We start from the raw sequence: 26460 nt of genomic DNA on the forward strand, positions 1-26460 counted from the left end.
ATAGTCAGAAAGAACACATAGACTATAATGTTTCTTTTTTAATTCCGCGCGGATGGATTCACGTACGAAAGCTAGTAAGTTATAATTAAGAAATGTACTGTAATTCAACTGATAAGAGATAAATAAAGCGAGCTTATATATCTCTAATATTGATCGCAAACGTAATATGTTCTTTCAAGAAGAAAGGCCACGCAAGGCCATTTGCGTCGGGTTGCTGCTTTTTATACATTTTTTAAATACGAATAGATTTAAAATGAAGAGTAGATAAACTTAATCAAAATTAAGCTTAAACAGAGACGACTCAATTCTCTAAAGATATTATATTCTCATTGTATTTCAAAAAATAAATCAACTCCTTTCTATCCCTTAATGTAGTTACACTATCCCATACTTTAACGGGCTTCCATCTTTTTATTCGTAAATCAAATCGGGGAAGTGTTTGCTTCACTACGTCCCCGATAGCTCCAGGATCCGATGCAAACATACTGAAGTGTCGACGAACACAGCTGTGTTTGCGTTTCATTACACGCCGCCTGCGTGATACTGTACCCCATTGCTCGGTTTATTGTACACCGATATTACTTATGGACTTAGAAAGGTAATGTAAACATTAAATGACGTTCTTTTGTTTCATTCCTATTGTACTGTGTTATTATCAATCACTTATCAAATAATACAGCTCAAGTTCAAATATATTTTTAAATTTGTATCCGATGACACTTTGTATCGTGTTTTCAAAAAGGCCGACATGTTGTCATTTTAATTTTATTTTACACTAGCTGCCGCCCGCGACTCCGTCCACGCGGTATTAAAAAATAATATTAGTAAGCTATGTGTTCTTTCAGACTATGTTCTACATATATGCCAAATTTTAGCGAGATCCATATAGTCATTTTCGAGGTATCTTCAAACAAACATCCAAACATTCTCATTTATAATATTAGTAAGCTATAATTATTGTCTATAAGGAAATTTAGATTATTTGCGGTAACATTATACTGTTTGTTACAAGATAACATCTAATTTGCTGAATACATTAGCTCAAGTTCCGTTAGAAGCCAGTCATTCGTACTTGCCTTCGCTAATCCGTGTTGATGCATTCCAATTAAGTTCCTACGTGATGTGCGCCATATGTGTTCTGTTTCCATGGAACATAAACAGAATAGAAGATATAATAACTAAAACAAAAGCGTAAGCATTGTTGCCAGAAATGTTAATGATGGTATTCTAAGAAAGAAGGCCAGATTGTTGAAACACACAAGAATAATAAGTGCACCTGAAACCAACGGTCATGTATACGTTGATGTATAGATGTAGAAAAAACGAGAGAGATATATGGCGACCGCACCAAATAGAAGTCCGTGGTCTCTGCCTACTGCTCAAGATTACAGGCGTGGGTTACATTGTTATTGTCTTAGTAAATTCCCAATAAAATGTAGATTTTTATTAAACATAGTAACTGTTTATCTTCTTTCTAGTTGTACGTACAGCAAGTTGCTCCAACTTTATATCTTTCTTTATTCGTAGTAGAAACACGATGCGTGTACGAAATTGAACATAAACTTTTCTAAAATACGGCCATGAACAAAGAGCAACGTTTAATTTTCCACTACAATAACAGTGCGCAGTGCGCGCAGTGATAACATCAACGACTCCTATATTGAAAAAGTAATGAAAAACTCTCCGCTACGTTCAAAACTGCTCGCGTTATTGAAAAACTATTTCGTTTGGCTCGAGTGAATTTTGCGGTGCTTACACCTAAGGCATTATGTGGTTGAAACATTCCTAATGCTCCTTATAGAGTTCCAGTGCAATGAATAAACTTAAAAAAAATAGTCCAAGTTAGCAAAGCACTACTTACTATTATATAATACTAGCTGTCGCCCACGACTCCGTTTGCGCGGAAGTAAAAACAAACTTAATAAGTAGCCTACGTGTTCTTCCAGACTATATTCTACATCTGTGTCAAATTTCAACTATATACATGCAGTTAAGGAAATACCATAAAACAAACATCCATCCATCCATCTACACATTCACATTTATGATATTAGTAACATTTTATTCTGAATATTGCAAAAGATTCTCTAGCTTATAGTTCGTTTTTTAAAGCTCTACCCAAATATAACAATAGGAAATCAGCATAAGGTCTGAGTCAAAAGAAACTTACTAAATTTATTTAAAATTCAATTACTCGTCTTTTCATTTTAAAATTAACGAATGTAATACGTCAACATTAAGAATCACGGAGTGCTAGATAATAATGTTATTGATATTCACCACGAACTCAATATATTCCGAAACTCTTATACGTTGAAAGCCGGAAACTGGAGATGTATCGTTGAGAGCTCTTATAATCGAGTATACTCGATAGTTGGCTACTGAATATGTCCTTGCAAGTCGTATTATAGTCGTAGACCGACTTTAATATAATTTCTTACAAGCATGTTTCTTAAGAAATTGAGAGCTTCTAGGTACCGTTTCAATTCATTTCTTGATTCAAAAATATTCTGCGTTACAATTTTTTTATATCATAAAGCGGAGTAGCAAGTGATTCGCTAAAATAGCGAAGCAACTGCTGCCAATATACGTCTGTTATAGCAGTTGCGTTACCTACCTATAATCTACGGAGGTAGGGTCGCACAGAAAGGTAACATTACCCCTTCCTATGCGTCTTTTCACTCGACTATTCCGCAACTCCCATCTTTGTCTTTAAAAGAAAGGTTTCGAAATGCATAAAATTGACCACCACACTCATCAGATAAAACGTGGAATTGCTTCCATTTGAAGCATATCTTTTATGTCACCTGTCGTGGTATAACCAGTCAAGCAAGATATTGTTGTTGCTGGCCACTACCACTGTTACCACAAAAACAAATTCATATACTTTTAAAACACACTGTTACTTAAGTCCGCAAATAACTGACCCTATTAATACAAGCCTAAATCATTCTACACTACATTCTATGATGCAATATTGAAATTCATAGAAACGATGCCGGCTATAGCTAGTATAAAATATAACGACAAAACATATCAGTTTATTACGCTCTGTAGATGTCACCACGGTCGACAAGCCTGGAATAATCTAGTGACGTCAGTTAGATACAGAAATAACTTTTCCAAATGGCCACACTTGACATAGCCACAAATATTGCAGAACTGAAATGAGTCTGGTATATTTTAGTCAGGTCTCTTGCTAATAATAAAACGGACACGGTACTACGAATTGCCGAGGTCAGTACTTTAAGTCTATCGATAGATACTTTCGGATGCTTTTTTTATATCATAAGGTGGCAAACGGGCGGGCGCCACCTGAAATCGCTGAAATAGCGAAGTGACAGTTGCCCATAGACATACGCAATTACATATGCGTTGCCTACCTTTAATCGACGGAGGAAAGGATGCAGAGAAAGAAAATATCTTCCCTTTTCACGCGTCTTCTCACCCGGAAAGTCCACTTCCACTTCCCATCCTTTCCTTATAAGAAAAAGGGTGGGAAGGGAAAGAGGACTAAATTAGGCCTCCGGGACGCACACTCATCAGACGAAACGCGGAATTGCTTTCACTTCACGCCTGTCTTCTGTGTGGGTAAAGGTTATAGTAAATTAGTACGTTTCATATTTTAATCACATGAGTAATATGGCCACTCATCATCCCAAAGGATATACAAAGATCTAGAAGTGAATTAATACTTAATTCAAACTTAATTCTGATATGCGATTTTGTTACAGTTAAGCAACGTAAAACCTGTTGCTCCTATCTTGTGAATACCTCATTTCTAAATGTAATTATAACAGACTAATCCGCCGTTGCTTTACACGCCTACCACTTTATGACGAGCAACAGAATACCGTCACAAAATTTAAATTTTGCTAATCCAAATTCAATGTCACTGTGTCTTTGTCAAATTAGTTTTTTTTTATTTCGTAGACAAAACTTACTAACTTATACACACATTAATAATTCTTAATAAAGTAAACTAATGTAAATCTTATTTAAATCTAAGTTCTAAAACAACCAAAATAAAAAGGAACTAACTCGTAAGCAGTTACGTTTTATGCCACCATTATGGCGAACGTTAATTCTTTTTTTATTTTCCAGACCGCTACAGACGAACACAATTGACCAAAATATTCCTTTTATTACAACTACAAGCTCGGCTCTCGTTTAAGGAAAAACTTATTTAAAAAGTCAACAGTACACAACTACATTTGTTAAATGTAACAAGAGGCTTAAATAACAAACAAAACGGGGTTTATTCATATTTACATAGTAGGTACTAAGGTTTATAGATTTCGTTAGTAGTAATTTTTATTTGTTGACGACAAAACAAAATTGTTTACTTCGATAATTTTATATCTTTATATAACATGTAACTAGGATTCTTTCATTTCCGTAAATACTGGCAGGAGTTATGAGTTAAATTTTATTATTTATATGTATACTACGTAAAGTTAAGTCATAAACAAAATAACTTGACACAATGTAACATAAGTTAAATTTACCTAGAGCTAAACAACGGAAGGACTGCCTGATTTAAGCGAAATATAGTGTAACCGCAGAGAGATGACTTGTCAGGCTTTGTTATCGCGCCGCGTGACACCATACATTTAGGGCAATTAACCCAGAAACCACCTGATCCTCTTAATTTAATATTACCAACGGCCGCTTTATGACCGGACGGGGATAAACTCCAACTCAAGTAAATTAGATTGTTTTGTTTGGTGGAACGCAAAGTTGCTACAAAATGTTACCCAAACTTTGCATGTATGTTGCCGAGTTATAAAAATAAAAACACACGTAGCGTAAACATTGAAAATGAATTTAAAAATTAAAGCTGGTTACAGAAAAAAAAATGTTTATTCCAACGTAACGTAATTTTAATTAATACAAAACAAATCACATAAACTTTAGTGATGAAGCGTCAATAGCCTAATGGTTAAGGATACGGATTTCCGATCACGAGGTCGGGGTTTCGAATCCCGCCATTTGACTATTGTCGCAAACAATATCCTAGCACAAGCATATAGCTTAGTGGAATGGTAAAAGAAAAAATAGTAAATTTACAAAAAATTTGCTAATATTTTTGCTAAAAAAAGAAGCTGTAAAAGATCTTTAACTTTCGATTAAGAAAACGGCATCAGAAATCGATCTCTGACATTTCTAATAACAGCAAAGTAATCACCAGTATTCCATTTTAACTGATCTTTAACATTTCAAAACTTGTATTTAATTCGAAACCCGTTACCACTAAAATAACCTATTCGATTCTATTTTCACAGGTCTATTCGAGACAGAGGGCGTTCGCGTGCCGGGCACGGAGTGCGACTACCAGTTTAGCAGGTCAGGCAGCCGACCGTCTCACGGCAGGCTTTACAGTCCGCGATACCCCTCCAATTACCCCAACAACGTGCGATGTTCATACCATTTCCACGGCAGGTCAGTTACAATCATAATTCATATTTCAAATGTACGTTACTTATCATTGATATCTGAAACCTACGCTCCAGCGAAATATTTAGCAGCTAGGCTTACAGCATGTAACCAAATATAATTGAATCGCAGACAAAACTCAGCATTTAATTTCCGTCTAATTTTCGTGTCTTTCAAGACACGATTCGCTTCGGTACTAGTTCGCTTTTGAATCTGTTTGATACGAACCTTTACCTACTTGGTCTACATGCCCTTAGACGTATGATTTGTGCTTTGAATGTATTACATCAAATCTAATAATTTTTCCAGACCAAAGGACCGCGTCAAGGTAGTCTTCGAAGAAGTTTCACTACAAAAAGGCGATATAAGGTTTGTGTTTTTATTTTATATTATTGTTTATTTTACGTATTTATTTTCTGATTATTAAAAAAACTAGATCATGTATTTTATTCAAAATAAAACGACGAATCATATTTGTTCTCATACATAACGAGGTATGCTTCATTACGTTTTATAATGAGGGTCTTGGATCGAGATATTTTTTTTCTTTTAATTTTAACAAAGCATGTTCATTTAGAATCCGCTTATTTTATTTTAGTACATATAGGGAATCGGTGGATTTGAATAGCAATATTTTTGTTTAGACAATTTTCTACCGAACTCATTAAAAATAACCAAAATTGTAGACACGAAGGCAGTGGCAGTCATTGTTGAAGAAGCGAGAAATTTCTTTCTTATTTGTAAATCAGCCACCAGTTAGGGTTAACTTATATAATTGTTCTTGCATTAAAATATTAAACAGCATTTTCGGTTACAACACAAAACGGATTCGTAGTAAGATCGCGATTAAATTAGCATTCCCACGTCGACAATGCAGCCGGCACAAAATGAATTATAAATGCTACGAGCGCGCACCGCTTCCGTTAATGAGAGCAAGCTATAAACCATATCTACTTGTTTAATTAACCGAATAATGCATGGGCGCGCCGCTTTGCGGCCAGCTTGCGTTCCAGCTTGCTGGTGTTAACGAGGAATGTCGGTTTTGATTTACCTTAAAGTATTTTAATTTGGAGAAGATTAACTGGGGACTGAGAAGTGTGGAATAGTCTAGGGAAGGCCTATGTTAAAATAAAATTATATGGTTAGTAGCTATTGCCAGCGACTCTGACCGTGCGGAAAGGAAATTAATAATAGAAATAAAAATTACCCTATCTTCTAAGTTAGACCATCTTACAGATGCTTATAAAATTTTATAAGAATTGATTCAGTACTTTCAGAGTTTATCGCGAACATATATCGTGAAAAAATAGGCTACAGACAAGAATTTACAAAATTAAAAACAAAGCTGTTACTGTTGTCAAAGAGAATAAGGAAGATTTTAAATGGGAATGTTGAAACATCGGTATGGATAGATCTAAGAGAAGGATAAATTGCGTGAGAGGTGATTTTAAGATGTTACATTACTAAGGTAATATAAGATAATATTAAACTTACTAACAACACGAATATAATTTGAAGCAACGCCAACTTGGTATTCCTTAAGTTTAATTACTTTACGAGATGAAAACATAACAAAAGTTCCCGAAGAGCTGTAGACAATACGTTTTCATAGCAATTTAAATTAACTATACATATATAGCATTCAAATTTAATGTCCACATAGATTTATTTCTTTTAATAGAACAACATAACCACGCCCGTAACCCTGAGGGATAGGCAAAGACTTCCTTTGGCGTGGTCCTACTGCTCTTTAATTATGAAAATATAATAATATTACTAACTAATATCCAAACTTATTATACCTTACAAAAATTAAACAATAAAATCAAATAAATTATTCAAACTTTGGTTAGACATTATAATAAACTTATATAAAAACGGCTATGGCTCACCCAGATGAAGGGCCCCCGATGAGCTAGAAACTAGTCGCTGCCGACACTGGACGAATATACGTGAGTGATTAGCCGTTTTTATGTAAGTATAATAAAATATAAAAATATTTGCAACCTTTACAAAGATGTAACATTCCATATTTAATCCACAAAATCGAAACGAAATAGAAGTAGTATTTTCATCAGGATTTATCGTCCAAACAACAAAGTATTCAAGCTAAGTAGTAACACGTTAGTCTGTGGAGAATTTAGAACTTGGTGTACGTAACAGGAATGCTGGTACGAGAATTTATGTACCAAGTCCAGTTGATATTCAAGTATATTAAACCCTTGTTAAACTATTCTACGTTGCAAATGTTATTGTTATGTAGACGGAATTAATTAAGACAAACATCCCTGACCCTTGTGTAATGACACATTGTTTGTGGTCTTCCGGGCATGCAGGCCAATTTATAATTATAATCGTAACGTGAAAGGCTGTAAAATGGCCTAGTTGGGTTTATTGTTGGTTTCTGAGACTGAAATTACTATATAAAATTCATCGTCATCTTATCTTTGATAAAATACAGAGGTTTACTATGAGAATTTTGGTCTCAGAAACTAATTTATAAACCAATTGTCTCGAGTTTGTTTTCAAGTAAATGGTATAGCACTAATCATTTCCAGTGCTGAATAACCGGTGTGACAGCATATTGTCATCTCTTTTATTATCTTTAAAAAATAGAGATAACAATATGTTCTAGGCAGATGTTTCAGCAATGTAAACGTACGATAAGAATATTAAATAGAAGTTTTATTGTTGATTACAAATCTAATAATAAAGCTTTCAAATTTGAATTTTTCACTAAACCTTTAAATAATTCAAATTTTTTTATACATAACAATATTTTAAAACGCGATATTAAAATTAAAAGCGATATAGTTATGTAAATATGTCGACCGCGAACAGATTTTATGAAAAAAAACCTATCGCTTGCCTACAAACTGAATCTACATTCGCACAATGGCGCGTTGAAATGCAAGTTACTGTTAAAAATATTATACTATTTCACACCGAATGAAAAACTGCAAACAAACGCTCGCGAATTACTGAAAATTCATCAAATTTATTTACAAGTTTAGATATCATAGTCATCAGCTCACTATACGTCCCCACCGAGGGGCTCGGAGCCTACCCTAAGTTAAGGGTGATTAGGCCATAGTCCACCATGTTGGCCAAGTGCGGGTTAGTTGACTTCACACATATCTTTGAATTGCAGGTTGCATCACCATGTTTTCCTTCACCGTAAGAACGTCGGATAAATGTATTAATGTAAATTGGAAATCGAAAAACACATTGGTACATGGCGGGGTTCGAACCCAGGACCTGCAAATTGCAACTCAAGTGCTTGACCACTGAGCCACCGACGCTCCTTTTAGATATATTTTACATAAAATGTATTAAAATTACTTCTTCAAGTTCAAAAAATACAATTAATAAAACATTAAAAGATAAGGTTAACACCATAACATAAATGAAATTATTGCTTGAAATCCAATAGCCAATAGCCTAATGGTTAAGGGGAAGGATTTCCGATCACGAGGTCGGGGGTTCGAATCCCACCATTCGACTATTGTCGTAAACCATATCCTAGCACAAGCAATAGAGCTTAGTTGGAATGGTAAAAGAAATATTCGTAAATTTACAAAAAATCTACTAATATTTTAATAAAAAAAAAATAAAGAAAAATCAAATTGTTCATAAAATATCTGATATTGAATTTGAAAAAAAAAATTGGTATATCATATGTAAGACCTTGGACAATTCGCATTTAAAACTATGCGTTTCGTTGCGAATTTGAATTTGAATTTGTTATTCATTTGGAATCGCAACAACAAATCCGTTAATAATTAGCGTTTGACCTCGCAACGGATTTTGCATTAAATGTCGTTAAATTACACCTAAACGCTCTGATTGATATATGAGCCTCGTAAGCGATTATTGTGCGACCACAACCGCGAACCATGGGACCGTTCGGATCGCGGTTCACCTCGCGTACACAATTCAATTTACTGTATATTTGCTTATAATTACAATATGAGACATCTATATATTCGGAGCAAATGGCCAGCCTGCTGTATTGACACATTCGTAATTGAGGAAATTTGCTTGTAGAAAAGAAAAATATTTTTTTAAGTTTAAACATCTTACTAATATTATAACTTTTTTGACTTCCCGGAGGGAGCAGCGAGCGACAGCTAATTAGTTATAAATTTCCACTCATCAAAAGCAATCTTTACTTGTATCGGGATTTATAGTGACAGTGATTATGCTAATATCATCTAAGAAAAATAACCTAACTAAGATTCACCCATTCGATTCCACGAGCAAAAAGTATCTTATTATAACCCTCCAAGTATAATTACTTTATTCTTTTCATATCAAATGACTCCTTTACCATTGTCTAACTGCGTTAATTTTGCTCTGTGGTTCCAGTTGCCTGCGACGTGCAGACATCATCAAGGTCTTTGATGGGAGAGACGCGAACGCTCCGGCTATAGCTATGCTGTGTAACGAGTTATCAGGTATGGGTATTCATGTTTTTTTGCGACAGACATAGTCCACAAGATATTATTGAACCATTGAAAAAAGATTAATAAAATCACTGCGTTCAAATTGATATATCGCACTTCTGATGCCAGACTCCATTCTTGTATACGATTTAACATCATTGTAAGTATGAAAAATATTATCATCTTTCTGACGTTTTACTATGTCCACTTACGTAGGGTTTGCGCATCAGGTTTCCATCCTCACCCCGTTATTAATCATGCTAAAAAAACATAAAGTTTGCATGAATAATGACAATAAACAATAGCTAAAAAAACTTTAAATGGATACAAAATAAACTTTCCATATTTTATTGAAATTATATAGTACAACATGCGAAAGCTAATGACATTAAAAACACAAATAAAAAACAAGTTACTATCACAATACCTCCTATACCTATAATATAAGTCAGATTAATAAAAAAGTAAAGTTACAAAAATATATGAGGCGCGTAAAGAAATAGGTTTGTGAGTGCTCCTGTATACGAGAGACAAATCATAAGGAAAATAGATACAAGAAGGGAAACGTGGGCGTTATAATATCTCATTGTGACATATATTAAGTACTCCACCGCCTGTTGTTACTGAGATTCCCAAGAGAAAAATACTAGGAGAATCGTTCAAAAAAGATGACTAAAAAGTAATGAGATTCTTGTATCAAATTCATAGGATAAATATGCAACGTCAATTTATCATTTTCATGGTCAAAATGAACTGTCAATTAAAAGATAAATGTATGTATGTATGTTAATAACACTACTAAATGTCTACGAAATTACTATACTAAAACGCATTTGCAATTGTGGATGGCTATCGGCAGCGGTCGCTTCGCTGTTTCAGTGATTTCTGGTGGCCGTTAGCTCGTATGCCATCTTACATTATTAAAACATAACAGTGGTAGAGCCCGCTTAAACATCTTTGCACGAAATGGTCCGGCTCGCCCGGTGAAATACCACGACCACACAGAAGACATGCGTGAAGTAGAAGCAATTCCGCGTCCCGGAGGTCTAATTTAGTCCTCTTTCCCTTCCCACCCTTTTCCTTATAAGGAAAGGATGGGAAGTGGAAGTGGGTTTTCCGAATGATTGGATGCATGGGAAGGGAAAATATTTTATTTCTGTGCATACTCTCCTCCGTCGATTAAAGGTAGGCAACGCATATGAAATTGCGTATGTCTATGGGCAACGGTCACTTCGCTATTTCAGCGATTTCAGGTGGCCGCTCGCTCGTTTGCGACCTTATGATATAAAATAAAACTATATTTTCTTGGAACTTACACATTTACTTAAATATCCTTACAAATATTTGTATTATTACGAGACGATATAGGCAAAAAAAGTCGATAAAGTTTTATCCCGAGCTTATTCCCCTAATAATACAAATATCAAGTTGAAATTTCACACCTTAATATCAACGTTAAATTGGACTAATTCATTTACCTTGACAGATATTTATCGCGTACGATTTATAGCTGTACAGAAAGAGAACGATCCAATCTCAAAAGTTGGAAGAAATATTCTCCCCGAGGCACCACTCGCAAAGATTCTTAGTGCAAAACTAACTTTCGTGATGAATTGCCGGTGCTCTGAGTTCTGCAGCCGCGACGACATTTCGCTAGAGTATACCTGCACGCTTTGTTTTGCTGATGCAATTCTTAGTACGAGCTTCAACTAATGGAATATTTTAGTTGAACTTATAATAAAACGGTCACAGTTTAAAATTAGAAAATCAAATCATATGCAGACCTATACTGTCGCATTTCCCCGCTTTGGTGAAGGACTCATCTTGTTATTTACATTTTAATCATCACAAATTTTAAGAGTTTTGGGGATAATTCTCATATCTTAAAGTCATAAGCCGCCAGGAATATTTCAACTTAAATTACAGGGACGGATTATTGGCATTTAAACTCAATTCTTTACAAATAAAAAAAAAGTAATAAGATTTTAAATTATCTATATAATCAGATATTGTAATTCTGAATGTGGAATAAGTGCTAGATTTGTTGATCCTTAATTTTACGATTGTATGTTATTTTTAGTACAGGCCCAATCTTACAAGGATCATCCGAGTTTCATGGATTAACGTCTCCAAAACACGAGATGCTCGAGATTAAATGCTACTTAAGAGACCACCCCATATTCCGGCCGCGGCGTAACTTTGGCAATGATTAAAACGTTGCTCTGATACTATGTTTCGTTTTATTTAGATGTTTACTTACTTTGACAATTGCAAGGAACTGTTATATCACTTTTTTATAACGACTAATGCTGATACTGAATAACCACGTCCAAATTGAAACGAATTTTGTGATAATTTATGGTATCACCTAGATAAGCGCTGACATATAAATAAAATGTAGAATCTTACGCCTGACCCCGTTATATATTGAATTGGAGACACATGTAAATTTAAATACGAAGTATTAAAAATCACAGTCACTTTAAAATGCTACTCAATAGTATTGTTAACAGCATAAGAGTCCATATACTCCTTTACTTTATTCACAAAACATAAAAGATCCCAGACTGTAAAAAGAAGAGGCCATTCCAATTTATTACTTAGGGACTGAAAACCCTTTATTGTTGACACAATTCGGGCTTTTTACGAAGCACAACTTGCGGGTCTTATTTGCACATTCAACTCTTACAATGCGTAAGCCACAAAACTAGGGACAATGTTTGAATACAGAAAACCTGGGAATTAGGTATTGAAGGTGGCTTCTTGCAATCACAGCTCAGCGTAACTGGGACAATAACCAATAGGGTTGCCACTTATTATAATAATAACACATCCGGAAATCTAATAGAAATCCGGCTTATAACGGATAGCACCCATTCTTGTAAAGGTATAGTTAGACTTGTGAACCAACTTAATGAAGCAAATATCTTGCTAGTATTGTTGGATGCACTAAGTCGACATAAACAAGAAGCCATTATTTACTATAATACATCTGCATCGAAAGTGGATGTGGTATTTAAAGTTTGCGTCTGTATAAGAAAGTATAACGAAAGATTTGATGTAATTTTTCTTAAAGATAATAATGATTGACAACCCTGTAACCTTAAGTTGGCGTTACTCTGTTGAAGCATTATTCATTCAAAATGGGGACAGTAAGCGCCAGGTAGTTGGACGATGACAATCGATCGCAAACTTATCAACACGTGCGAATCTTATACAACATTGTGATATTTATTAAATATCAAAAATATGTTCTTGAACTTTTTAATTCTGTCGATCCATGAACAAAAATATTCTAACAATCCGTTTTTGGACAACTTTTAAATTCCTTTTCTGAAATTTATCTGCTACTGTTTGGTCTCTCATCATCAACAGCTCACTATACTTCCCCACCGAGAGGCTCGGAGCCTACCCTAAGTTAAGGGTGATCAGGCCATAATCAACCACGCTGGCCAAGTGCGGGTTGTTTTGGTCTCTACTTTGGTTATACACTTGAAATTTAGCCACAAATATTATAATATTATATAATTTTCAAAAATGCTACTTATCGTTCGTTGTCGTCGAAGTGGTCGGCTCATCCGATGTGATACCACGAACACAGAAGATAGGCGTGATGCGGTCATTCCGCATATCTTTCGATGCCGGTGTCAAAGGCTTAATTTCATTCTTCTTACCCTTCCCACTCTTCTCTTATAAGGAGGGATGGGGAGGATTAGTGGATTTGAAGGTGCAGGAGACGAATACGAAGTGAAAATATTATCTTTGTGTGCGTTGCCTTCTACGTCTACATTAATAATCACATTTTATGCTTACCTTAAAGTAAAACTAGGTTCTTTATAGCTTCAGTCGCTTTTTACTTGCAATAAATTCTATCAAATCAGATTGAAATCAATTTAAATATCTTTATTAAAGTAAAGGGTTGTATGTAATAAATCTCGATTATCAAAATTTTATATCTAGTATCGTCACTGGATGTATTACTGGATTGTAAAGATAACGGCTTCAGATATATGAATTTATTTGTCCCGACCTTTTTGTTCATGACGGATGTTGTTCTGTAAATACTTTTATTTTCCGCTTGTATGTATGTATTAAGAAACAGTTTGCGTTATTGGAATGCTATAAGTTTATTCTATAGTTCAGTTTACGGTCCGCCATTCGCAGAAATGGCTTTGTCAGCGTTCTGCGTTAGGAGCTTATGGAGCTAAGTCAGGTTAACGGATAACGACTCCAACGATTAAGGTCTTTGTGGTTCAGAAGGCCGACATTACGTGAAATTACCATTGAGAGTTACTATGACTGCATGACATGATCTTAGATTACTATAAAGAGTCGTAAAAATCACTTGTTAAAAAAGAAATCTGAAACCAATAATCGAATCTCTAAATGTAACACAACAATTCTTAATTTCTCGTGTTCGTTTAGTACTTATACCTATCGACATTTGTAAAATGGACGAAGGAATAGCAAAGTACAGTAGGCACAAAAATAATCGATAAATTTATGTGATTGACATAAAGTAACAGAAAATTCATATCTTTTCTATCTATTCCAGGTTACGAAGTCCTCTCTACGGGCCCATATTTGCTTCTACAGTTCACCGCCAATTCCGCGACGCCGGGACAAGGCTTTGCAGCCACTTTCCACTTTCAGCCGCCACCGGATTCTACAGCAGCAGGTCTGATTATGACACATGTAAAACAACATTATTCATTTCCATCCTGACTTAGCAATTAGATTGGTAAAAGCAACATTTAAGGAATAGAATAAAATAAATAGTAAAAAGTAGTGAATTGTTTTTGCATCCCAATCGGAGGTTTTAAGGTTTTAATAAAATGGTTTAATTTGGTAAATGATATAGACAAAAATACACTACCGATAATGATTAGATGCAATAACATGATAATAAGTAAGGAAGTCATTTTTATGAAAGTTTGATCAGACCATTTCGGATATTAGTGCGAGGCCTTGAGGATTATCATAGATCGCACATAAGAATTGATTTAACGTAGATATTGTGTACATACTTAAACACACAGATAAATATTGCATTTTTTTGTCTATGTAATTTAAATGACAGTTTCTTTCACATTTTTTGTAATAGTTTTTTTTTAATGAAATCTGTATTTTTGTACCATTAAAACTAAATTAGCTACTTCATACAACGAGGTTCCAAACTATGAATACAGATATTGGCTGAGTTCCAGACGGCTTTTGGATGCTTATTTTGCCACAGTTACCTTATTATCCAACGTAGTTGTAGATTTATGAAGATTACTACATAAACTTTAAGTGCAACCTACTCAGAAAATTTTAATTTATTTCTGTCAAAAGCCGTATAGTCTGTTACTATTATTTTTTTTTCGGTAAAAGAAAGTTAATATGCAGAAAAAGCAAAAAATCACAAAATTATATTCAAAGTTATTTAGCGCCATCTAGTTCCTCATGTACAGATTTCCTAGCGTGTTTCACTTTGCAGCACACGTGTTTTAACATCTTGTCAAAAGATGGCAGGGAAATAAAATTATACAGCGCCATCTATTGAATTAGTACAAGGAACATTGTTTAAATTGGTTGTGTAAGTTGGTTTTCACATCCTCACGAGATGGCTTATTTCAGATTCCGATCGTCTACTAAAACTGAGCTTTGGAAAAGCTTTCGAGTCACTGGGACCAGAAGTAAGCGCGACAAGTAAGTAATAGACAATATTTTCTTCTGCTTATTATACAGCCTAAGAGTCTACTTCTTCAGCTTGTTAGGAGTTGATGGCCTCCGGCACTTCAGCAATCGCAGGATCGTAAAGTACCAAAGCTACTTATATCTCTTGTGTGGAATTTTCAGACGTCGAGTTATTTGTTCAGTTTAGGTCAAATGAAATTTAAACCTATTAAGTAACTCTTAATTTTTAAAATCGTTGGACTCGGTGCAAGAAGATATGAACCATGTAAGGTTCAGGATAGTACTGATACCCTTATTTACTATAGTAAAAAGTAATAACCAATATGAAAATGTTTTCAGTTACAAGTTATAAATTACATCTGATTAAACTCGTCCCATAATGGCAGTAGATATTTCATTTACATTGAGATAAATGCAGAACATGTCATAATTATTACTCGCAGTTACAAATAATGTCATTTATTAAATTTTATTTTAACATCAAAAATTTTAGTGCAGTTGGAATATTTATTACACGCTCTCATTTAGTAACGAGAAAACTTTTATCAATCTCATTACATGAATCTTGTTAATGTTATTTAGTTTAAGCTTGTTCACTTTATATTCTGTAAGTTTATTTTACAATAAATATAGTAAATAATACATTTTACTGTAAACTTCTGACATCCTTTCAGCAAATATAACCCTTAGAAAATTATATTCACCTTGTCTATTAGCTTTACTAATATTATAAATGCGACTGTTTGGATGGATGAATGTTTGTTTGAAGATATCTCCGGAACGGCACAACGGACCTCGATAAAATTGGGCAGACATGTAGAACATAGTCTGAAAAAAACAAATTGGCTTGACGAAGTCGCAGACGACAGCTTAGTATTTTATAAACAATCAGCACAACTTTTACACTTGATGAAATTCTTAATAATTTATGAGTCACAATAAAATGCTTCGTAAAATGCATCTCAGTTTAAGCACAGAGAATAAAACATTAAGTGGACTTTTAAATAAATGATCAAACAAGTTGCAACAGGCATAGCATTATAAATTCCGCTACAAAACGGGCAGGGATTATTAGGTGTTGTGAACTTACTAGCTCAAAGTACATAAAAGGTGTTACGTGAATCACAGTTTGGCACACGCTTCGACACTATTCTGTTTTATCCAAAGCTGGCTCGTTCCTTTTTGATATCTTTCATGAATTGAAGGAATAAAATAACATAGAAATAGTACCTCTTATCTTATCTAAAAACTTTCTGCTACTTCTTTTTATCGGCAACGAAGTATTTTTACTCTTCCGGTAAATTCATCGTACTCCAGTTCTCTTCGGAGGAAATTGAAAAAGCAATTTGGATTTGTTAATAAACGGGAATAGTGTGCCAATAGACTTTGGTGAAACGGAAAAAACAAACCACAACTTAAACAATTTTCATAACAAGGCCACAATAGTTAATAATATTTTAATTATGAAGCAAGTAGCAGAACCACTGTTCTCTAGGATTTTTATATCTCTTGCTTACAATACATTGATTTTTTAATTAGTTATTAAGAACAAAACAGCAATAGGGCAATCGCTATTGTTCCCCAGCCTTGGCGAAGCCCATGAGATGTGCAATTTGACTGTGAAACGTAATACAATTAATTTGATATTAACTTTATTGTTTCGTAGAAAGATCTTTGATATGATGTTAATATACATTAAAGGTTCTAAGAAATATACGTAGTTTCCTAATTAAAATGAAACTGCTAGCATAACAAGTTGTTGGAAACTTGATGTTTACACAACAAAATGAAACCCACTTTCCGCACTTCGCAAGTTAAATCATAAGTTCGCATGTTTGCTAAACAGGAAATGGAAAACTGTGCTTCTATGTTACGTATTCCAAAACTTTAATGTTAGATATGCGCCTTTTATGTATGATAAATGAAATAAAGGTTAAAATGAACAAAATATGAAGGTAAAAAATAATTTTAAAAGAACTAATATTTTCTTTACTATTAACAAACACTAGATGGCGCTGTTCTTAATTATTAGAAAAACTAATTATTCCCATTTTAATTACTTTTATTTTTTCTAATGATCCCTGATGAAGACACAGAAAAAAATCAGGAATTGTTACCGTTCCATAATATGACTTCTATTTGCAAGTATATCAGAAGTTTTCATTTGAAGTTTGCTTTGCTTTATCGAAATTGCCGCACTTAAGTTTGCAACATGGACGTATTTGGCGTTGCAAAGCCTTGTGTTATTTTAGCAGTGGCAATTAACTTTGACGATTAGCTCTCATGTTTTGCAATGTAATATAACACACGTTTGGAAACATTCCAAAACTTAATTTGTGTACTCGGTATTTGCAATTTGTTAAAATTTCTGCACGATTCGTACTTGACGACGAAACTTGTCTAAGCTTTATTTAATATGGTTTCATCATTCGTTTATATTCTCAGCACATTTCCATTGACAGAGTAACACATATGTAACTGTTAAGATTTATCTATATGAAATTTTCATTGCTACATTATATTTTACATTAACGAGCAAGCGGAATTCGCTGAAACAGCGAAGCGAACACTAGACATGGCCATCCGCAATTATAGATGCGTTGCCACATCCATCAAATGCCCTTGCGCTTCCCACCTCTGGTAAGAAAATGGCGGGAAGGAAAAGATGACTAAAATTATGACTCAGGAACGGACACTCATCAGACGAAATGTACTAAGTATGCTATTGCATTATAATTTTATTTAAACTTAGCTATTTTCTGCTCAATACCACTACTAAAAAACCCTTCGTTCCATAACGAGCATAATTTATGGACAAATGTTAAACAGTGAAACTTATACGTATGCAAGTATTTTAAATGAAAAAAATTAATAAGCCTTCTAAAGAAACTGCATAATATGCGGAATTGAAAAATGTTTGCATACCTCACGTGAAGTGGAACATTTTAAAGTGGTGAGAAATTTCCCTCGAGTACAGTATTGTAAATCCGTATAAAACCTTTTTACCTGCCATTTTCAACGTTCATGAGTATTTTGTGTTCAGTGAATTGAACGTAAAGTATGTAGCCGTATTATGATCATGGATTTTGCGTTCAGTTTTACAAATTAAATGGAAATTCAATAAAGCGTGGCCTCTGCCTCTTAACCGCTGAAAATTGACTAACGAATCATTGAAGTATTAATCTTTGAAATATATGCAAGAATTCTTGATTTATACTCAGTTAATTATTATTTATTGCTAGCGATATTTGTGCAATTAAGTACAATTTAGTTTGGTCAATTATTCGTTTATAATATTTTATTAATTATCATAGATTTAAGACCCGGTTTTTTATTAGAATCATTAAATAAACTTTATGACATTTCCGTCTAACATCAAATAAATCCTAGTCATTTAGTTTCAATTCAATCTGTTTTAACAGTGGTAGAGCCCGCTTTAACATCTTCGCACGAATTTGTTCGGCTCGCCCGATGAAATACCACGACCACACAAGACAGGCGTGAAGTGAAAGCAATTCCGCGTTTCGTCTGATGAGTGTACGACCCGGAGGCCTAATTTTTGCCTCTTTCCCTTCGCACCCTTTTTCTAATAAGGAAAGCAAGGGAAGTGGAAGTGGTCTTTCCGGATGAGAGGATGCATGGAAAGGGAAAATATTTTCTTTCTGTGCATCCTCTTCTCCGTCGATTAAAGGTAAGCAACGCATATGAAATTGCGTATGTCTATGTATATATATCACAAATATATACACGTTGTATAATACGTATATACTTGTTAACAGTTATTGTGTAATCAAGCCTTCAGTATATTTTATAGAATGAAGGTAGTTATAGTTAAAGCACTCATCAAACGACTTCTACAAGTTTGTCGTATGTAGTTGATAGTACCGTGAGGTTAACAGGATGAGGTATATTGCGACTGACGCGAGCTGTAATAAGTCACAGAAGTATTCAATTTAAACGAACAATTGTGATAATGTGCGTAATACAGGATATAAATCTGTAATTTTGATTAAGATGAGTATTTAAGAAATTAACAATAGTGGTAAGACCTAAATGTAGTAAAGTCAATCATTATTTTGAAGCAGATAAATAGTACTATCGCAGGGAATTCATAGAGTAATTGAATATTTTGTATAGAATAACATAGTTAAAGACGACCGAAAGTAAGGAGTAGGAAAAGGAGCGGTTGGATTTAGATAAATTTTGGAAAATAGAATAATAATTAAAAAGAAAACGAAAATATTATAAAGCGGAGTTAGGAAAAGAAATATTAGCACGCACTGTTTGTTTAATGATATATTACAACTACCAATTTTGGAATAGAAAAAAGGAAGAAATAATACATAATGTTCTAAATATAGAAATATAAAAATTATAAGTAAAAAGAAATATAAAAAGGTTCCGTATATGTCGGCAAAAATAGTTATTATTTCAATCATAGCTTAAAGAAATTAACAGCGTTTATTTTCACTTAATAAATAGACCATTGTTTTAAAAATGAAGGTATGCTTAAGAAAACTAAGAGTAAGCATACAATGCGCTATAAGCTTTCCCCAGCAATTGCCCTGACCACAATAGAGCAGGCTTGGCTTGCTAATTAATGTCCTCGGTTGCTTTTTTAAAGGCACTGAGAACAAAGATTATAAAATACAAATGTATTCGTATAAGTTTAAAACAAGTGATCTCTAATATTTTAGTTACCTTTGGCAACTAACTTTGAAATTATTTTTTATTACTACAATTTCATCAACATTTGTAGCAAGAAACGTACGAAACCTTTTGATGTTAATTTTGACATTTACAATAATAATTCGGAAAGCAATATCATTTTATGATTTTAGTATTTTTAAAGTTATGTATAATTAGCTGTCGCCCGCCACTCCGTGCTCTCAGAATGAAAAAACTTAGTAGGCTATGCGTTCTTCCAGGCTATGTTCATTTATGAGAAATTTCAACGAAATCCATGCAGCCATTTTGGATATACCTTGTTACATCCATCCATCCATTCAAACATTTGCATTTTTTTATATCATAAGGTGGCAAACGAGCGAGCGGCCACCTGAAATCGCAGAAATAGCGAAGTGACCGTTACCCATAGACATACGCAATTGCACATGCGTTGCCCACCTTTAATCGACGGGGGAGAGGATGCACAGAAAGAAAATATCTTCCTTTTCCATGCATCCTCTCATCAGGAAAGTCCACTTCCACTTCCCATCCTTTCCTTATAAAGAAAAGGATAGGAAGGGAAAGAGGACTAAATTAGGCCTCCGGGACGCATACTCATCAGACGAAACGCGGAATTGCTTCCACTTGACGCCTGTCTTCTGTGAGGTCGTGGTATTTCACCGGGCGAGCCGGGCCGATTCGTACGAAGATATTAAAGCGGACTCTACCACTGTTATTTTTGCATTTGCATTTATAATATTATTAAGAAGTAAGATTGAGCATAGCCATTTTTATTACAAGTTCAATTTTTTGAATAACTATAGGTCTTGTCGGAAACTATTCGCTAAAATATCTGAATCCTAAATTATAATAGAAATTTAATTTTGGAAATCTTTCTCTTAAATTGATTGTATTTTAACAGACTCTTAAAACATATTTACACCATTCCCGAGATTAAGTCGACTACGTAACCGCTAAGCGCATTTGCCGTGCATATGAACGGGCAGTTTGCCTTTACCATGTCAATATTGCAGTGGCTGGTAGAGCGTAACCTAACCATATTGCCGGAAATAACACGTGTCTGTTCAACACGCAGCTGGCCAGTATACGATGTTTCTCTGTACAACTGTGATATGAGTAACATAGGGATCATTTTAAAGTAGTCGATGTGCGGTTTCAAAATTCATTTGCATTTCGAATATTGTATCGATTTTCAAATAGATTTCATTTCTTTTAACGTAGGTTTCTGAAAACACAATGTATGTATAAAACATATCGTCATCCTTGTCATTATCTATGACAAAACATAGATAAATATATGTTTTAAACGTAGAATTAGATTTACAGCTTAAAGTTATTGTCTCCGTTTATGTTTAAATAAAAATTTTTGTTCGTCCTAATATTTATATTGACGCACGCACATGTTTACAATTAAACTTATATAAAATGAAGATTATAATGAGGTATAAAAAGAGACAATTGAATTATTATGTGTGAACTGATATAAAAACACGGCTAAACACTCACGTATTTACGTCCGGTGGCGGCACCGACTAGTTCCGAGCCCATCGGGGGCCCTTCATCAGGATGACTGGTACTGGTATTATTTCGCGGATGCGGCCCGTCGCTCACTCACTACACTATTATGTGTGAATCATTTTTCTCGATATCCAAATCATATTTAATCTTTCTTTAATCTTTGATTAAAAAGATACGAATAAACACATCCATTCAAATGTCAGAGTTCGTAGTACCTTATTACATAATGTATTTTATTTGTACTTGTATAAGTAAAAGCTTGCAATATTGTAGACTGAATATTAACAATCCTCTAGTGTAAATGAAACTGCCTTCACCCTACTTTCATACGGAAGTGGGAAAACTTTGCAGAAAGTAGAAGTTAAAATTGAATTTTATTAAAGCAAGTCCCGGCTTAACTTCTTTCTATTCAAAGATATTTTTTTGCATGCTTATATTATTTGTTGTAAAGAAAATTAATTTTCTTTAAATTATCGTAGCAATAGTTGCTACTATTTATACTTTACTTAATGTAATTATTAACTTTCTTATTGAAGACTGCTAAAAAAATCTAAAGAAAAATACCTTAAAAAAATGCAAACCATGTCTGTAAAGAAAATATAAAAAAGTTGTATTAACTTAAATTTTCACACAGTCTATTAATGCATCATTATTTATCTCACCGAGCCCCTCGGTGGAGACAAATAGTTGGCTCGAGGGGATAGTCAACAACGCTGGCCAAGTGCGGGTTGGTTGATTTCACATATATCTTTGAATTTCAAATTTGAAATTTGTCAGATATGTGCAGGTTGCATCACGATGTTTTCCTTCACCGTAAGAATTTCGGATAGATATATGTATGTATGTAAACCGGAAATCGAAAAACACATTGGTACATGGCGGGATTCTATCCCAGGACCTGCAGATTGCAAAACAAGTGCTTGACCACTGAGCCACCGACGCTCAAAATGTATTTATCAGTATTTCATTATTTTTAATGACCCCATATTGATAAGCGTTGTCCTTTAAGCCTTTAAAGCAACATAACTTACACCCGCTGGCACATTTCTTACGTCTCTTCCACATTAATATCTGAATACTAGTGGATTTGGGTACTTGCTTATATATATGTTCAAGTTAAAAAAAATGTTAGCAAAATATTTTTCATATTTAATATGTGGTAGCAACTGTGAACACTTAATAAAGTACGAGACTTCCGTACACAACGCTCTTGACCGGAAGACGAGCACTTAGAGGTTGAACATGAAAGTTTACGACTGTAAAAATTTAGGAATGTTATTTATATTTATGAGCGAGTTTTGAACAAGTTTTATAACAATAAATTTTAACTTAATGATATAAATGTGAAAGTTTTTTAAGAACGTTTATGGATAATTTGACGTTTGATTTGCATTCGAGACTTGTTAACATATTTAATTACGGTAAGAACATTACATACATTTACACGCTTAGTTGTATGATTTATGTCGATTTCCAAACAACAATATAAACAATACAAGATGTAATATATTTAAGAGGAAAAATTGCATATGTAATTTGTAATTAGTAGTAATGTAGGTAAGTTTTTAAATTCAATTTTCATACGTTCTGTTTATGCGCGTAAAATTCCGTATAAAGCTTGAAAAAACTCCGTCACTTGGTTAGCTTTAAAGCAAAGTTGAAAAACAAACTTTGCAAAAAACCAACAGAGTTTGAAAGTGGAAAGCGGGCAAACTGAGTTGAAATTCAGTGTTAACAAGGAAAAGTTGAACAAACTCTACTGATCATCTCTCAAATGAATGCAATTTCTTTGACAGAATTACGCGACGGAAAACTATTTTCATATTCATAAACTAAATGAATCTTGCAACAATTTTATTAAAATACTAGCTATCGCCAGCGACTCCGTCCGCGCGTAATTAAAAAAACATAATTATTAGCCTATGTGTTCTTCCAGACTATGTTCTACGTCTATGCGTATTTATGTTTCAGCGAGATGCATCCAGCCATTTATATGGGAAAAAGAAAAAGGCTGTTTTTATGGTTTTCCCGGCAATTGTTCGATTTTTTTTAAACCTTCCCTAGACCTCCACGAACATTTCAAGATCAAGATAAGATAAATCCGTTCAGCCGTTCTCCAGTTGTAGCGAGATTAACGAACAGCAATTGATTTTTATATATATGTATTATAAGAATTTATTATATAATATATAAATCAAATATATTAGTATTGTTATTTAATTAACAAGTAAACAGTCTATTCATATCATCGTATTATATGGTTGGCAAATACAATAAATCTCCACAGTCATTTCGCAATAACCACACGTGATTGGATTCAGACAGCCTTATAGCGGAATTAGTATCGGCGGTCTTCCGTCTATTTGGGTCAGACCTCGCAGACAAAGGTTTAATATTTGCTCAGACAACGCTGCTGGCAGCTCGGATCGCCCATTGTTTATGTGTCTAAATTGCGAAACAATTGGCTGCTGGGGAAAAGAAATTTAAAATGAAGAAATAAGAAGTTGTACTATGTAAAATTAACCTTTGAGATTTACACTTTTATTAAAAAAAATTGAGTCATCACCACTGCTTATATATCTCCCTTCAACGTTTACAGGTCGTTATTGCATCTTACAACAGCGTTATTGAAGGGGTCCCAATTTTGTACCCATTGATCGTCAATGCCATAGGCATTGTAAGCCCAGCAGTGCAATTACCTGTGTTTTTTTATAATGAACACTATCATTAGTTCAAGGTCAGCAGCCTTCGAAATGTTTTCTTTGGTTTTTCAAGTTTGCTGTTAATGCTTTTTGTGTAGTATATAGATATATATAACATAGCTATATTTGCGATTAAAGATTTATAACTTTACTTTCTACAATGAGAATTTATTCGACATTTCTATGTTAATAAATTCTTTGCTTCAGCTCACGTGCTAGGAAATTGAACGCTTTCATCCGTAAACTCACGTCACTATTGCGCTGTGTGAGACCTGACAACGTCATGTCACTGGGATTTCACTCCGCGGGATTTGTTTTTACGACGATGAAATCCTTCCGAAAATGTAACTTTTTAGGTCTATTGCAATAGCAGAAATGTATCATATAGACGTCTTAAATATAAATTAATTTCGACATGTCTTACACCTTCTTAAAATTATTTACCGAATAAGATGTATACGACCAGACAGGTGACATGGATTTTTCGAAGGAGGCGCATAGGAAGGCGAAACATTATCCTTGCGTCCTCTACTCAGTCGATGCATCTGCGTAACATGTCTATAAGCTCTGCATATGGGCAACGGTTTCTTTCGCGATTTCAGGTGGCTGTTTTAATAATTGTTACAATACAGGAAAATCTAGACCGTCGGTGGCTCAGGTGTCAAGCACTTGACTTGCAATCTGCTGGTCCAATGTGTTTTCGATTTACATATGTACATTTATCCGACGTTCTTACGGTGAAGGAAAACATTGTGATGGCACCAGCACATATTTGAGAAGAAATTCAAAGATATGTGTGAAGTCAACAAACCCGCACTGGGCCAGCGTGATTGACTATGGCCTAATCACTCTTAACTTAGGGTAAGCTCCGAGCCCCTCAGCGGGGATGTATAGTAGTATAGTGAGCTGATGATGATGGGAGTCTTACTCTTGGGAGAAATAGTATGTCATTTTGTATGTTAAAATAAATGAACTTTATATGCTAATTCATCAGATGCATGCAAATACATCGAAAACAGAATGTATTAGCTTCACTAAACATTTTAGCATTTACGTACTGTTCAAGCATTATGTAAATACTGAAATATTTAACTGGATGCAAATTCTATTCTCCTGTAGATACTGTTAAATGGTAATTATTTAGATATAGTCTAATTATTGTAAAAGTATGGAATGACTGAGTGAAAGAGGATATTCGTAGGATACGACGGCTGATAGAGATGTATGGAGGACATTATAATAAACTGATATAAAAACGGCTAAACCCTCACGTATATTCGTCCGGAGGTGACATCGACTAGTTCGAGCCCATCGGGGGCCCATCACTGAGCGTGAGCGACGGGCCGCGTCAGCGAAATAATACCAGTTCCACTCACCACCAGTACATGAGTGTTTAGCCGTTTTTATATCAGTTTATGTATGGAGGAGTAGTACATACTGTGCCGATCATCAATAGGCGTAAGGGCAGGTTGATGATGATGATAATGATGATGATTGTCTGAATGAATTTACTAATAATTAACATTTAAAAATATAGTGCATCATTTGAAAAGTCTTATCTTAGAATTATGCTACACCTAGAGTCCACAATTAGCAATAAAGGGATGTCCTAAGTGTAGGTTTCGCGTACTAAATTTACAATAAGACAAACCATTCAATTACTAACTGCAGATCAAGACGTAATGTTAGATGGAAAGATATGGAATATAGTTAATAATGCATCGTAAGAGTTATGTTCAAACAAGTTCAGAGCAAAAACTGGTCAGAATATCCATCCTCGCTACAAATAAAGTAATTTAAAATCTCAAGAACGCTTCCACTATTTGTCCCACATAAAGTTAGAAAATAGCACCATAATGGTATTATTAAATGTGCAGTACTATTCTGACATTACAACTATAATTCTTTAGAATGTCTTTTGTTTTCTCTTATTGCGTAGTGCGATATTAAATATCATTGAAGTAAAATAAAATCTAAACTTATAACATTTA

General features: G+C 34.2%; 1 protein-coding gene across 1 annotated transcript in view; it reads left to right on the forward strand.

The window, feature by feature from the left end:
• Sol1 (CUB domain-containing protein Sol1) overlaps positions 1-26460 on the forward strand; it is a 236536-nt gene that overhangs the window by 147697 nt on the left and 62379 nt on the right. Inside the window, exons 6-10 of the mRNA XM_013318496.1 lie at positions 5286-5442; positions 5746-5805; positions 9805-9893; positions 14437-14559; positions 15501-15572. Coding sequence (XP_013173950.1) covers positions 5286-5442; positions 5746-5805; positions 9805-9893; positions 14437-14559; positions 15501-15572 — 501 coding nt within the window. The remainder of the gene's footprint in view (positions 1-5285; positions 5443-5745; positions 5806-9804; positions 9894-14436; positions 14560-15500; positions 15573-26460) is intronic.

The sequence above is a fragment of the Papilio xuthus genome, unplaced genomic scaffold (genome assembly GCF_000836235.2).
Source record: "Papilio xuthus unplaced genomic scaffold, Pxut_1.1 DF826923.1, whole genome shotgun sequence".
NCBI classification, from domain to species: domain Eukaryota; kingdom Metazoa; phylum Arthropoda; class Insecta; order Lepidoptera; family Papilionidae; genus Papilio; species Papilio xuthus.